The sequence below is a fragment of the Cibotium barometz genome, chromosome 14 (assembly GCF_041138505.1).
Source record: "Cibotium barometz isolate CiBa-2024 chromosome 14, ASM4113850v1, whole genome shotgun sequence".
In the NCBI taxonomy this organism is placed as follows: Eukaryota; Viridiplantae; Streptophyta; class Polypodiopsida; order Cyatheales; family Cibotiaceae; genus Cibotium; species Cibotium barometz.
This window is the reverse complement of record NC_141059.1, coordinates 38,875,413-38,892,282: the sequence shown is the minus strand read 5'-3', so window position 1 is coordinate 38,892,282 and position 16,870 is coordinate 38,875,413. Positions and strand designations below refer to the sequence as shown.

At 38.8% G+C, this 16,870-nt stretch overlaps 1 protein-coding gene across 1 annotated transcript; it reads right to left on the bottom strand.

The window, feature by feature from the left end:
- Positions 1 to 13,607: 13,607 nt before the first annotated feature.
- Positions 13,608 to 15,555, bottom strand: LOC147632000 (chlorophyll a-b binding protein CP26, chloroplastic-like). The gene is made up of 6 exons (XM_086808557.1): positions 15,282 to 15,555; positions 15,052 to 15,136; positions 14,919 to 14,969; positions 14,712 to 14,832; positions 14,473 to 14,607; positions 13,608 to 13,974 (listed from the first exon to the last, which is right to left on the bottom strand). The coding sequence occupies exons 1-6, from the start codon at positions 15,478 to 15,480 to the stop codon at positions 13,717 to 13,719; spliced, it is 849 nt and encodes a 282-aa protein (XP_086664683.1). The 5' UTR covers positions 15,481 to 15,555; the 3' UTR covers positions 13,608 to 13,716.
- Between the last annotated feature and the right edge of the window lie 1,315 nt (positions 15,556 to 16,870).

Here is a 16,870-nt window from a genome sequence, read left to right as displayed (position 1 = left end):
AGATCAAGCTACCCACTATGTGCCTGTACGTAGTAGGGTCCTCCAAAAGTTCATCTATATTTGCAGAAAGCTTTGTGTTCTCCTCCAATGTCACTGAAATAGGCTTACAACCTGTCATACCATACTTGGACAACATGTCCAAGCCATACTGCCTGTAGTAACAAAATACTATGAGGTGATCTCACCACCTCTATGCCCAAGAAATACCGCAGCTCACCCAAATCCTTCATCTCAAATTTATGGTTCAAAAGCCTCCTGACATCATGTATGTCAACATCATTATCACTAGTGATAATCAAGTCATCCACATAGATGACTAATAACATGATCCCTATATCTGTCTTTTTCACATAAAGTGAAAAATTTGCATTGAATATCTAAAATCCAATGGTAACAAGATGCTCCCCGATCTTGTTTGACCATGCTCTAGGTGCCTGCTTCAAGGCATATAAGGCTTTGCGTGTAACATGCACACAAAATCTGGGTGTGCATCACTCTCATAACCTACTGGTTGCATCATGTATACTTCTTATTGCAAATCACCATGCAAGAAGGAATTATTTACATCCATCTGATATAAAGACCAACCCTTTGCTGCAACCATAGCATTGACATTCTTGCAATCAACTAGGCTGAATGTCTCCTCATAGGCAATGCCATAAGTCTGTGCATAGCCCTTGGCAACCAATCTTGCCTTATACTTGCTCTCACTGGACCATCAGTGTTATGCTTGACTTTATACACCAACTTACATCCAATTTCCTTCTTTTTCTTAAGCAAAGGCACTAACTTCCATGTTGCATTTGTATCCAATGGTGTCATCCCCTCATTCATGGCATTTTCCCATTTCTTATTTCCAAGTGCATGCTCAAAACAAGTGGACTCTAACTCCTATATTGTTTTAACCATGTAAGAATAATGATGGGTTGTATATCCATCATATCTCAACCTGTCACAACAGGGTACCTAACCCTTGTAGACCTACATACACCTGGATCACTGCGCCAGGTGTCCTCAAAATAGTCGTGGCTCTCCTTACACCATGAATAACCACATACGAAATGTCAAGCTCCTCATCAAGGCTCTACACAAAGCCGCTAGAATCACCATCCACATATGAGTGACCTGCTGACAGATTGGGACAAAAAGTTGATCTACCTTTTCCTTCCCCCTGATACATGTGTACCTACATCTATCCTCAACCTACGTGACCATGGAATAACATTGGATCCACTGCTAGAGAACTCTCCAGGTCCACTAAGTGCCTGTGATTGCTTCTCTACATGTGGTGCAACATCAACACTTCTTACATCTACATCTTCTATTGCCTTAACCATTGGTGCATACCAGCTACTCATCTCACCAAAAACATCTTTGTTTACTCGCATCTCATGAGTGGTAGGGTTATAACATCTATAGCCTTTCTGCTCCATAGCATAACCAATAAAGATGTATTTCTCTACCTTCAGATCCAACTTTGTTCTTGCACATGCAATACACCCAAACACTTTCAAGTGAGACACATTCGGTCTTATACCTGTAAACTTTTGTTCAGGTGTTATACCATGAACAGCTGCAGTGCGTATCCTGTTCATAATGTACATAGAAGTTGTGATTGCTTCTACCCAAAAATAATGTGGCATATTCTTTTCAACCATCAAGGCATGTGCCTATTTTTTCTTTTTGAAACACCGTTCTGTTGTTGCGGAGTGTACCTGCATGTAAATTGTCTCTTGATTCCTTACATTCTCAGGAAATCACTAAAATCATTTTGGAGAAATATTCTCCCCCACCATCTAATCTCAGGCATTTTATTTGCATGCATGTTTCCTTCTTGACCAAGGCTTTAAATCTCTAAAAGTATGCAAACACCTCACTTTTCTCCCTCATAAAGTAAACCCACACTTTCCTAGTGTGGTCATCAATGAACGTAACATAATACCTGCAACCTGCAATTGTTAGTAGTCTTGGCCGACGGTCCCCATACATCTGAATGTATAACATCTAATGGCCTTGCACTGACATGCTTTTCATGTGGGAAATCATGTTTGGCCTACTTACAAAGATGGCATGCTTCACATACTTTATGCATACCATCACTTTGGCAAACCTATAATAGTATTTTAGGCTTGCATAGACTTTAGTCTCTGCTATATATTCACATGACCAATGCGCTTCTTCCATAGGTCAATATCTGCAATGACACATTTTACATGTTCACAGCTACCTTTACCTCTCAGGCATATTCACATCCAAAGTAAATGTCCTACCATTTCTGTTACCCTTTGCAACCAAGCGACACTGATTTTTGAAGTCTTCCACAAAACATCCTTGAGGATTAAATCTCACTTACAGACCCTGCTCAACCATATGTCCAATAGAAATCACGTTCTTTATAAAATCACGTTCTTTATAATATTTGAAACATAAAGTACATCTACCCACAAGTACTTCATTTTTCCATCCTACATAGACAATGGTATTTTACCAACATGCACAATGGGATGCACAGTATCATCACCTGTTTCTACATAACCTTATTTTTTCATTTTTTGCATATCTCTAAACCACTCCATGACTAGTCATGGGGTTAGAGGGGCCAGAATCCACATACCATATATCTTGAGATCCTGACACATCTCCTGTTGTGGAACTGAGCATGTGCTGCATCACAAACAGCTACTCACTTCTATCATCACCACCCTGTTTACTAGATGATGTATAGTTGCCTTGCTTTCTGCTGACTTTCCACTTTTAATGTCATTCTACTTTTTATATCGGTCCTTTGCCATGTGCCTAGGTTTTCCACAATAATAGAACTCTATGCTATTTGCACTCTGATTTCTTTGCCAACCACCTCGGCCTCTTTGGATCCCCTACCTCTAGATTGGCCTCTTCCACCTGTATATGATTGCTGCTACTATGAATCATTGGACTGTTATTGTCCAAAAATTTTATTGGCCACCACCTTGGCCTCGCCCATGACCTCTACCTCTGCCTCTACCTAAATTAGAGTAGAAGGCCTATTCTGATGTGTTCTTACTTTGTGAAGAAGAGTCCTAGAGACTTTTCTTCTATGATTAACATAGACACCAAGTCCTGAAAGTTGAAAATATTCTCTCTGACTGCTGCAATGGAGGTCTTGAATGGCTTGTACTCTTTGCCAAGCCCCTTCAAACAAACACTCACTAAATCATCATCTTCCACCGATATGTTGATAGACCCAAGGGATTCAACAATGCCCTTGATGTTTAAAGCATACTCATTGGATATACATGCTTTTCTTTTCCACTGTATGTAGCTCTTATTTTAGCTGCAATTTCCTTGCCTTTTTGTTGGTCTAGAATATTATTAGGCAAAATATGGACTCTTATTTTTGACCCTTAAGGATTTCCACACCTCCTCCCTCTAGAAAAATGAGCTCATGGTGAAATTTTTGTAAATCAAATCAAAAGTTGGCAGAGATTGCACATTTGAAATCTACTCTCATGGAGACCTTTCCAATGATATATAGCATGATGGGAAATTTTGATTATTCAAGAAGTCCCTAAATTGGTGACAATGTGGCATGTTACTAAATTTTTTACAAATCAAGTCAAAAGTTAACGGAGATTGCACATTTGGAATCTACTCATCCTCGAGACCTTTCCAATGATATATAGCATGATGGGAAATTTAGATTATTCAAGAAGTCCCCAAATTAGTGATGAATCTTGAATTTTGATTATTCAAGAAGTCCCCAAATTGGTGATGAATTTTTCCCATGATAGGAAATTCATTAGCAATTTGGGGACTTCTTGAATAATCAAAATTTCCCATCATGCTATATATCATTGGAAAGATCTCATGAGCAGATTCCAAATGTGCAATCTCCGCCAACTTTTGGTTTGATTTGCAAAAATGAGCCCATTTTTCTAGAGAGAGGAGGCGTGGAAATCCTTAAGGGAAAAAAATGAGAGTCTATATTTCGCCTCATGCGTCAGAGTCTACCATGCAACTGCTTGAGTGTTGGCATCATGTATTTGTCCTATCATTGTGTCTGTGACACTGATCGTCGAAAGCCAATACATGACTTTCCTTGCTCCATGATTCCAATCCTTGAATGCCTTTATATCTACTAGAGTGGCATTCTCTTCAGACAACTCTAGAGGCTCCTCATTGTCTCCTTCAACATAGTCCCAAAATCCTTTACTCATTAGGAAATTGGTCATTCTGAACTTCCAAGCATGAAAGTTGTTCTTGTCCAACTTCTCACTAACAATCTGATTGAGTCCGTCAGACATTTTTTTCCTGCACAACAGTTAGAAACTTGCAAACAAACAATTTTTGTATGCAACCTATAACACAGCAATATCTTTTGTGACTGCTACAACGATACTTCAACACAACCTGTAGTAGGTCACCAGATCTTACCAGAGTACATATCAACAATACATGTGAAAACACTGTCTGCACTCCTAAAATATACTATTGTATTGCAATAACCAGATTTTGACCAAAGACAATTCTCCACTAGAACTTCTAAAAACTACTAAAAATACCTTGTAGATAGAACGGAGATTAAAATGCACCCAAATCCTGAATCTAGCCAAAAACTTCAATAAAAAGTACTCCGTATTACACAAGCACCTCCACGTCTGCGAAGAAAACTCTTCAATTTTGGAGATGTGTAGCTCTCAGAGCTACCGAGGAGTGTTGTATCTAAACCAAGAAGGGGAAAAGATGATGATGGTCTTACCCATGTACCATTTCCTTTCTTGCTTGTTCTTGCCTCTTGCTTTCCTCCTTAGATCTCACACAAATTAGAGCTCTTATACCATAAGGAGAATGTGGGGGAGAGGGAGAACTCGAGTTCCTTGCAAGAAAACACACACACACACACACACACACAAGAGAGAGTGCAAGACATAAGAGAGATGGATCGTCGAATTTTTTTCTATCTTCTTTTCTTCTCTACAACCATATAAATAAAAGATAAGAGTACATACATAAAGGGAAAGTACTCTCCTACAATAACATATAATGGGTGGTCCATAGTGTGAACCCGACTATATGAGCTGGTGCTATAACTATGCCATAACTCTAGTACTCCAAAGTGGTTTCGCACAGCCTGTCATCCACCACCCATTGGTGGCATATCAACCATAATCTTACCAAAAACCATACCAGTGGCATAAGTACAGAAGCTATCACCCAGGCGGGTCACCAATATTCGTCTCGTAGCACAAGTTGAGCCCGATATCTCAACAGTTTACTTGTTGAGTTAGAGCAAGGAGAGATGGCACTGAACAACATTAACATTAAATCTTCAATCAAGATTCATGAAAGCAATTATGGCACATGGGATATAAAATGGTAGTAATTCTCTTTCTCCAGATTGTTGAAACACGATGCAAGAAGATAAGGAGAAAAGACCTACATAGGAAGGTGAAGAACAAATAGATAAAAGGAAAATGCTATAATGCTGAGATAAAATGTGAAGAATGAGTTACTTGAGCATCCCATTGGTTTCAAAATTCCCAAAGAGGTTTGGGATAAATTGAAGCATTTTTTTGAGATAAAAAACTCAATGCTCTAGAAAAGGAGAGAGTTCTACTTCATATGTTTTGAAGATTAACAACTTCATGATAAGTTGGTGGTTGTTGGTGACACCATGACTCATAATGAAAGCACTATTGTGATGACTAACATTTTGGGTGAAGGTTTTTGAAATCCTTGTTCAAGAGCTTATGATAAAGAGAGTTGAACCCTCTCTTGATGAGTTACAACAAATCCTCATTGATGAGGATAAAAGACAAAAAAAAAAAGTTAGATGGAGAAAATGTGAAATCTCACATGACCAAACAGACCAAGGAGGAAGAGATAGGGGAAGCTTTGATAGCTTCTTTCACAACGGTAATGAGATGTTAACCACTTGGTTTCACTCGCCCGACCTACTGTAAGGTGCCTCTACCATAAGGCACTTTGCCATCTTACCTGCTCGAATGGGCACTTATATTTTGTAAGACGATGCTAGAACATATAAAGAAGCCTAGGGAAATTCTATGGACTCCATGTACATAGTTTGGCCGACTGAGTATGAAAACTAATCATTTGTATATAAGTCATTTTTTACAATAACCAATACACAATCATTCCTCCCTTGCAATAGTTTACTTGTGAGCTCTCTTCTTTCTTGCTCGTATGCCATTGAATCTTGCTTGCTTGTTGTTGATGGATGCATGCCAAATAGGTTTGGTTATAGGTTGTTGTCTTCTTGCATTAGCTTCCCCTTTATTCCTCTCCTTTTGTGAGAGAGAAGCATCACGAAGGACCATCTCTTGTTGCCTCTTTCTAGGCATAGAGAGCTATCCCTTTACCCCTTTGGCAAAGGAGCATTCCAGTGTGACAAGAAGTGCAGATGCAATGGACGACGGGCTAGTGCACTTACATAGGGAAGTTGAAGGCAAGACCCAATGACACATGCTTTGGCAAGGCTAAGATAATCTCTTGACTTGAACATATTTGGCACTATTGCGTTGGGGACTAGCCTAGGGCTTAGCTCCAGCCATCCATCCATTCTAAGTACGGTGTTGATTAGGAGGTCACACTCCCCAAAACATATGGTTTTGGCATCATTGGATGTGTTCAATTATTATGTAACTTCATTTTCCTTTGAAGTTTATTTGCATTAGCGCATATGCTAGTTTCATCTATTGGAAGGGTAAAACCATGGTTCATTAGTGATTTGCATAAAATTGGAATCCAAGAGGTTTATATTTCGTTACTTTGAGCCAAGGAATAGCTTAGAAATTGTGATTATTTTAGGAGAAGACTCCACTCCAAAAACATTCACATTGAGCTCCATTAGGGTGGATTAGAGTGGGATTATCAATTTTATTTCATGCAATTCATAATTTTTCATACATTGTTTGAATTGATAGCTTACAAGTATGAAAATCCATCAAAAAATATTTAATAATTACATGATAATATTTAATTAGGATAAGACCATTAATCACACTCCATTAAGATCAAGAAAACTCAAAAACCACCAAAAACTAGGCCAAACGAGCTCTCGGGTTGGGGATGTAAGCCCACGGTGGTCAAGACTCGTCTGGACACGTGAGCCTACAAATGTAAGCCTGGACACATGTGAGAATCATGGATACATGAGCCATGAGTCTAGACACTTAAGCCTATAGACATGAGCCTAGAGCAAGGAGTCTTAGATGTATATACATACATAACAATTATTAATGCCATAAAGACTTGCATAGACATACCTACTCATGGTTTTCTCGTCATATAATCTTTACCAACCACAAATTTCAAAAAAAATATTGTCCCTTATAATTATTGGGGAATTAAAGTAAAATAATAAGTGTACACCATAGGCCCAGTTCCTAGATTTGTATGCCCCAAGTAGGCTTCTATACATGAGCCGCGTTCATTTAAAAAAAAGTGAATCTATAGATGTGAGCCTGTAGGCGTGAATTTAGATATGTGAACCTAGACACGTGAGTCTGTAGTAGATGTGAGTCTATAGGCATGAACCTAGACACATGAGCCTAGAGGCATGAACCTAGACACATAAGCGTAGAGATGTGAGTCCAGAGGCATGAACCTAGACATATGAGTCTAGAGATATAAACATGCAAGCATAAACCTATAGACGTGAGCTTGGACGACATGTTAGCTTACATACGTGAACCTGAATATGTGAGCCTACAAACATGAACCTATACATGTGAGCTTACAGATGTGAACCTGCAGCGTGAGCCTAGTAACAAAAAAAAAACTTGTCTGAATCCATTTCTAAACCTAATCCTGAATATGTGAGCCTACAAACGTGAACCTATACATGTGAGCTTACAGATGTGAACCTGCAACGTGAGCCTAGTAGCAAAAAAAAAAACTTGTCTGAATCCATTTCTAAACCTAATCCTGAAGCACCAACAACTACCTTTAATGTGAACTCAATATGGACAAATTGTTGGAAATGATAATACAATCAATTGTAGTGCATCAAACCACACTTCCTTAAACTTACTAATTATTGGAAATGATAATACAATCAATTGTAACACATCAAACCACACTTCTTTAAACTTACCAAGCTTTCAATTCTAGAAAACAACCAATACTCAACAAAGTGCTCCCCAGTTAAGAAGGTTAGAAACCTTTGAGTCCACCTCAAGCGAGGAGATTTGGGAAGAAATGAGCCAACAAAACATAGAAATGAGTGGAGGAATATCAAAACACCTAGAAACAGGAGCCACCACCATAGTCCTTCGAGCTCCAAATTCATCAACTGGATCTGTATATAGTCCCTTAAATTTTATGAAAAAGATATTAGACTATCCTATTCTTGGATGCACCTCTAGTGAAGGAGCGGGAGCGGGACCAAAAACCTGAAGGTTCGATCCCACAAGCAGCAGTCAAACTATGTTAGATGCCACAATGTTTCAAACATTTGGTGTTGATCTGGAGCTAGGTTTACCCCAAGTGACACAGCCAACAAGCAGCCTAACAACCATAGTTATAGAAATCAAGACATGTCTTTTTTATTGTACCACCAGGGATAAGTGTTCCTCAATACACCCAACATCAAGCACACTGCACAAGAAGTGCCTTTACCATTGGGCCCAGCTTCAGTTCTTCTTCGTGAATAGGGAACATAAGGAAGGTTAAAGAGCCAATGTCTGGGACTACCTCAAACCAAAGGGATACATGAGGGAATTCACATAACATGTCCTTAGTCTCAAGTTACTACCTCAAAGCTAATCCAGTGGTGCAAATAATAAGTGCCATTGGTTTAGGATTGTTAATTTTTAATTACCATATCTCAAATTATATATTGCAATTAATATAAACAATAGGAAATTAAGGTAATAGACCAACTCTAATCGATTAATTGCAATAGATAAATTCCATATGAAATGGAATTAAGAACAACTAAAGATAAAAATTTCAACTAGGAAGAAATAGGGAAAGAGATGAATAATACCAATGATTTGCAGCAGTTTGGTAGAAGAAGAAGTTTCACCACACTCCCTTCCTTGCTGGAATCAATTCACCTCTTCAATTGGTAAAGGTAATAGCACTCTCTAAACTCAAAGAGATGAGTCGTATGCATAAATTTCATGTCATAAAGACTGCATCACACCCTCTTCTTGAAGGATGAATAAATCCCACTAATATTTACTAATGGAAGCTATAATTGTGTCTAATCATAAGCCTATGTCAATATGATAGATAAGCTAGGTATAACCACTAATGATAGCAATTAAGGTTCCTAATCACACTAGAAGTACGCACATCTTTTAGCCAAGGGAGAGAGAGCAAAAAGAAAGTATGACCATTGAAGTAGGTGCATTTTTCAGCCAAGGGAGAGAGAAAAAACCACATAAAAAATGAACGAGAATGAATCCCCAAATCCACCTGAAGTAGAGGTTAGCTAGGAGTTGAGTTTAAATTAGCAAATAGCCCACCAAAAGCTCAAGTAGAAAGGGGAAGTGGACACAAGGTGCTAAATTTGGGCCTTCCAAAAGCTAACCAAGAATTACCTTATAAATAAAAAAAACATAACCTTAGCTATATCAAAGGTTCATACTCTCAATTCTCACCCTATTAACTTATGTGAGATATTAACCGTTGCTAAAGTTAATTTAATCAGTTTGTATTTGATCATTATAATTGTACAGTCTATTTAGCATGTATGAAAATTAGGTTTCCAATATAAATATCTAATCCTATCACAAAATCCCTATATCGTCCCATCCAATCACTAAATCTTATTCTAAGATTTTGTGAAGGAGTGTCTATGGACACAATCCTTAGAGTTGTTAGGCTCTCGGAGAGGCTCGTAATCTTGGTTCTCATCTTCACTATCCACCAACAACTTGTTGCAATATTTACAAATCTTGACCAAAGTGATTCGGATAGTTGTATCAGACTCATTGTTGGCGAGAATGCCTTGGCCCATGGAATGAGTCTTCATGTTTATCTTCAAGGACTTGATTGATTTCCAAATCATGAACCATCCTTGCTTCTCTCATGTAAGGCCTTTCAAGGATCATTGTGTATGATCCTCCTTTGAAAATTCATCACCACCAATGTATGGTGAAAGCTTAATCCAAAGGCCTTGCTCTTTGCATCTTATAAGATTCAAAGATCAAGACCTTTGGATCATTGTGTATGCTCAAATCCATCATCATGAATATGTGGTGGAAGCTTAATCCAAAGGTCTTGATCTTTGCATCTTACAAGTTGCAAAGATCAAGAACACAATCAAACCTTCAGGCATCTTGGCATCTTACAAGAGGATGCCTAAGGGTTTGGTTGTGTTCTCATTGGGAAGCTTCACTACCAGGCTTGTCCCTATGAGTGGTGGGCTTCCTAGTAATCCTTGGTGATTATGTTGACACCAACACCACCATACAAGATCATGGAGATCGTAAGGCCATAGGCAACATGACATCACCACCATCCAAGATCGCGAAGATCCTTGTACATGATAGGTAACACAACATTCATTTTTCACTTTCAAAATAGTGTCCTAGCTTAATCATGGGCACTTTGGCTCTCCTTTGTTGAGATATCGAGCTCAACTAGTGCTATAGACATTGAGGACCTGCTTGGTTGTTGATAGCTTCTGCACTTATATCACTAGCACGGTTTGGTGAGATTATGGTTGATATGCTGACTAGATGACATGTTGTGTGATAGCCATATTTGGATTATTAGAGAATGGCATAGTTATAATGCAAGCTTATGTAGTCAAGTTCACAATAAAGACCAACCATTGTAAGTTATAGTAGGAGAGTATTTTCCCTTATAGTGTGTACTCTTATCTCCTTATATTAATGGTTGTAAAGAAGAGAAGAAGAAAATTCAGCCATCCATCTCTCTGTCGTGTCTTGCTCTCTCTCTCTCTCTCTCTCTCTCTCTCTCTCTCTCTCTCTCTCTCGTGTGTGGATGTACTCTGATCTCCTTATATTAATGGTTGTAAAGAAGAAGATAGAAGAAAATTTAGCCATCCATCTCTCTCTCTCTCTCTCTCTCTCTCTCTCTCTCTCTCTCTCTCTCGCGTGTGTGTATTTGCTCGTAAGAAACTCAAGTTCTCTCTCTCCCTCGCATTCTCGTTTTTATGGTATCAAAGATTCAGTTCATGTGAGAGCTAAGGAGGTAAGCAAGAGGTAAGAATAAGGCAAGCAAGGAAGTGGTACAAGGGTAAGTATATTTTCATCTCTTTTCCTCTTTGATTTTGGAGCAACTCCTTTGGTAGCAATGAGAGCTATAGGAAGATAAAGAAGACACTATCTCAGATTGAGGTATCCTTCTAGGTGAAGGAAGAAGACTATATTATGTGTAGTTAACTTTGTTAACTACGTTTTTGCATGTTTCGACACGATTTGGGTATGTGTGGGCCTCGTTTTAGATATGTAAGCTTTTCGTGCACTCTCTGAATTGTCGATTTTGACTATGCATGCTCAATTTTTGGTTCGATACAAATTTATAGCAAAAATTTGGTTGCAAAACAATCGGTGTAGAGAACCTAAGATTTACAGGTGTTGCTAGATGTATGTGTGCATGATCGGTTCACATATAATGGCATTATAATAGGTTTATAGCAAAAATTTGGTTGCAAAACAATTGGTGTAGAGAACCTAAGATTTACAGGTGTTGCTAGATGTATGTGTGCATGATCGGTTCACATATAATGGCATTATAATAGGTTTATAGTACTACTATTGTGAAAGATTGTAGATTTTCTGTAAGTGTAGAAGGTTTTTTACAAGCACTATTTAGTAAATTGCTTCACGTAAAGGACTAAATGTGTTAAGTTCTGATCCTAGTAGACAGGGCTACATAATTATTAATAAATCACCGTTTTTGGAGCATGCATAAACCCTTTTGTGAATATCCTAGGTAATTTTACTCAATTATAACAATTATTAATTAAACATGATTTGTAAAGCTTAAAAATAAAAATAAATATGTATAATCAACCATAGAAATTGCCACAAGAATCAACCCTCACTATACTACTTATCCTTGCAAGTACTAAAATTCAGCTCAATTCGGGCAAATCCATTTATTTGACCTACAATTGTACAAATTTTACATGACTACTTACTACTAATTTAAGTAAAAAAATATGTGATAATTAACTCTTCATGCCCTTTTCCAGTTAATATGATGCAGACTCCATTATCACAAGTATATATAAAAATTAGCGAGACGAAAAAGACCACCCTTAATTAAATAACCGTGTATATACTCTAGCTCATAGAAATATTCTAGATAGCTTCTAGATAGGCTTAAGTAACCTTGGGTTGAAAGGATGCACCTATGCTTATTAAATTCTAACACTCTTAGATCATCTACATTTATTAGAAATAAAATTTGTTAAATAACATTAGGCTATACGCAATCTGTTGACCTACTTTGTAACTTACTACTGTAGGAATGTATTGAGAGATATTTGCTATTGTGATTGTTAGGCAAGTATATTAAGAAGATACTTTTTTTCGATAAGAAAAAGCACATCATTACGTGATAATAGGTTTAAGATATCGTGAAATTTAAATTTTATGTTTCTACAAGTTTGTTAATGGGAGTTATATAACCTAGATGAATCCAAAAACATGCCCAAATTCACCTTATAAGAAAGTGAATTTATTAACCCCATACAGTAGTCATCCACACAATACAATAAACCAACAACTCCATAACCACAATATGGACTTGGTAGTCATCCACAAGACAATAAACCATCGACTCCATCATGCATAGTATGGACTTGATACTACTACACATCCCCACTAACATCATCAGTGCCCAATAGTGGGTGTAGAACTTGGCATCAACATATACTCCCACACACCATCCATACACACAGCATACATTCATACACAGATCTGTGTATTGAGTTTCTCTCAGAGAAAGAGATAGAAGGCAGACTTAGCCATAATGAAGCCTAGCACCAAGTATCATAACAAATAGAAAGAATTATTTGAACAAACAGGTAGTTGATAGGGTATATGCATACTGGTTAATGGGATTGTGCACTCAATAGTTTGCAAAAAGATCTGATTGTTTAATATACAAACAGTGGGAATGATCCCCCACTTTGTGGAAATGGTCTCCCAATGGTATTCATCACCCACCATGATGGAATAGTTATGCTAAGAAATACCAGGAATAAAATTTTCTAGGTGTTTTTTTAATCCATGTTTATTTCTCCTACCTAATTTACATGATTAACAGCTTCAGGTAATCCAAAGAGCTACACTTGACTTAGTTCTGTTAGTAATACAACAAAAATTTTCCCTTGATGTATTACTCCAACTACGCAGTGGGTGCACAGAAAGGATTCACTATATTGACAGTGGTGACCTAACTCACCCCACCCTGATCATGATGATCATCATGAGCAATTCAACAGGAAAAGCAAACATACAATTCCGTAGAGTAGATATATCGAACTTCGAGTACCAGGCATTGGAATTAGGGGGTAACAAACCACAATAAGTAAACCCAATAGAACTCAGAAAAGCCAAAACAAGGGACCATACGGCACAGGCATTAACGAAGAGATGAATCAGAGTAAACTCAGGATAGAACCAAAACCAACGTTACAAAGAAGAAGACTTAAGTGTGGCTTACAAAGATTGGGCATTTACAATTAGCAGGAAAGCTGATAATACCCTGTGGTAGACTCGAGAAAAGTTACAGAGTAGGGACTCTTTCAGCAGAGCCTTGGAGGACCGTAAGGAGGTTATTGCCGAAAGGGTCACTCAGGTGAGCTGCAAGGTTCTCAACAGGACCTTCACCGGTAACATAGGCCTGCAAGAAGAAGCCAAGCATGGAGAACATAGCCAACCTGCCATTCTTGATCTCCTTCACTTTAAGGATGGCGAACTGGTCGGGATCCTTTGCCAGACCCAGTGGGTCAAATGGACCGCCAGGGTGCAGACGATCGTAGCCCTACACAGCCAGTATCAGTATCAGAGGTCAGAAAAATTGGGTTCAGCTTTGCCTGAAACTAAATCAACTCTCAAAACAGCTTTATCAAATTGAAGGAAGAAGGGAAAACAAAGGAAAAAGTTGTTCCAAGTCATGATTTTCTCAGTGAACATGATGTAAAGCTGATCATAAAGCACTGCTGTGTATAAGGTTCTTGATCTCTTGCCCAAGCAGTAACACGTATGCAGGTGCACATTCACACATGCGTGTATGCTAACCAACATGCAAGAAATGTCAGCATGTATACATGCTTGAAAGCATACCAACATACATGTCCTGCCACCATCTAAGTGCATGAACGCATACAAACATGCATGTCCTGCCATCATGTAAGTGTGCTGACATACAAGGACATGAAGTAGGCACGCACGGCCATAGATGTGTATGCTACAGCTGAACCCTGGCACCTACAAACTCTCCAAGAAAGAGAGGGACTCTTGCCGTAATTACGAAACACACCTGCAGGTTTGAGGCTCTGTAATATTCAGCTCCACCGACAAGAATCACTTCTGCAATCACTGCAACAGCCAGGTTGATCGGAACGGTTGCTCCAAAGTACTCAATAGATCCACCATCAAGGAGCAGAGCACCAGTCTGAGAAAATAGGGCAAACCATGGCATAACAAATGCTTGGCAGGGACAGAACAAGAGCAACACCTAATATCACCATAACAGTGTAAGGAGGGTAGTTTGCATACCTTGAACCAGACGGCCTCAGGCCCACAAGTGGCTCCGAACTTGTTGAAAGCTTCAGGGAGGACGAAGCCTGCAGCTCCCAACATAGCCCACCTCGCATGGATAAGCTCGTATGCTTGGTACCTGACATCAAAAAGAACAAACAGCTTTACAACATGAAGGCAAGTCATGCAGTGGCATGGGTTAAAAGCCATGAGATCATCACTCACTTGTCAAAATCAGCGGGTTTCTTGCTGAGGCCAAAAGGATCAAAGCCATAGCTGAGAAGGACAAGAAGCAGGTAAGTGAGGTTAAGAACAATGTATGTCAAGTGGATGGGCTTCGGGCATTAAACACACTCACTCTCCAGGAACCTCTCCGGTGAGGTAGGCAGGAACGTCGGATCTGTCAAGGAGACCTTCAGGGAGATAGATTCTGCGGTCAGGACCTGCACGAAAGTCGGGTTACGTTGGGGGTTTCAAAGAGCCTGGCACGATGGAAATCTGCAGAGGGTGTGTGTGTGTGTATGTGTGTGTGTGTGAGTATGTGGCATTTGTGTGTGTGTGTGTCCGTCCAGAGGACCATACACTTACCATACCACTTTGCGAGCTCCTCATTGGCAGGGGCCTTCGGAGCTTTGGCCGGCTTGGCCTTCTTCTTACCAAACAGAGACACAATCCTTGACGAGGCGCTAGTGGAGGAGGAAGAAGAGGGCAGGGGAGAGCAAGGAGTTATGGCCTGCCCAAAGATCTCTGGCCGGGCCAGCAGTGAAGAGCCTGCAAGGGCTGCCATAGCTCACAGTTCAAGCAAGAAGGAGACAGGGCAGCAGCTGCGGGGAGAAGGCAGGCTTGTCAAAGAGCTTCTGGATTGATTAGCTTAGGTAGTGGATATGGTCCCTGCCACGTCAGCTCCCTTCCCATTGGCCTCCCATTCCCCCTTAGCCTATCTTCCATTGCCCAATCGCCTTCCCTCTTTCCACCTCTTCCCATAAAAACCTCCTCTTCGTATGCACTCAAAACTTATGCCCAAACAACTCAACATTAAAATGTAGAATCTTATACTAATGTTTTGATTTTCCAAGTACACCTTTGTGCAATAAATTTATTAATTTGTTAGCAAAAAAATTGGTAATTATTCACCTAACTGATTGATGATGAGAAAAAGAACACAACATAGAATCAACCACCACACATGGTCATTCGTGAATATGATCATTGTTGGTCATGTTTATTGTAGGCCATTAAATTCAATCCTATTAATGTAGCACACATGGGTTATTAACCATGACCATCAGCTTGTTGCTCAAACGTTAAACAAATTGGACGTAGTGACTCCAGGTATGGTTACCATTTCCAAGCTGTCACAAATAACATATCATTATTTTGAGAGAAAACCTAATTATCAATGCATAATTTGTCAAATCATGCTTTTTTTCTTGTCTATCCTCAAGTGTTGTGCAACATGAAATTTGTAAAAGAAGATTAATTTTTCTATAACTTTAGTGGTTAGTCAAAGAAGAATTATGAACTTTTACATGGCACCACCCTTAAACTGGCTGTTGTACCCTGTATAAGAACTAATCTAGTGTAACTAAAAGAACTTTTACATGGCACCACCCTTAAACTGGCCGTTGTACCCTGTATAAGAACTAATCTAGTGTAACTAAAAGAACTATTCAAATGTATTTATGACCTATTTTATCTTTTAGTCCTTATGATCCTTATTTAAGCTCCTCTCCGTGTTAGTTCATGGTGGAGATAGTTGTAGCATGCTCTTTCACGACACCCCTTTCAACCAACAGCCAAAACTAAAAATTTTAATGGCCCTACTTATGGTAATAATTTGGTTATTGACTCGAGAATGGTAATTCCTTGACACGTGTACCATAGCAATTCTTTTTTAAAGCCATACAAGAATATGGAGAGTTGGTGTGCTTTATGGGGAACAAGGCCTTCCCTTCTAGTAATGAATGTTAAATGTTAGTTAAGTGTCATTGAAGGTTCAAGTTCCTTAAGAATAATTAATGGTCACATGTGACACTAGTCATGAGTTATACATATTCCTTAAGGCTAATCAATTGTTATACATTGTGATATATGGTGTTGATTGATTGCTTTTACCACACTTCAAAAAAATTGCTTTTAAACAATCTGTATCTATTTCAAGTAGTTAACATGGTCAT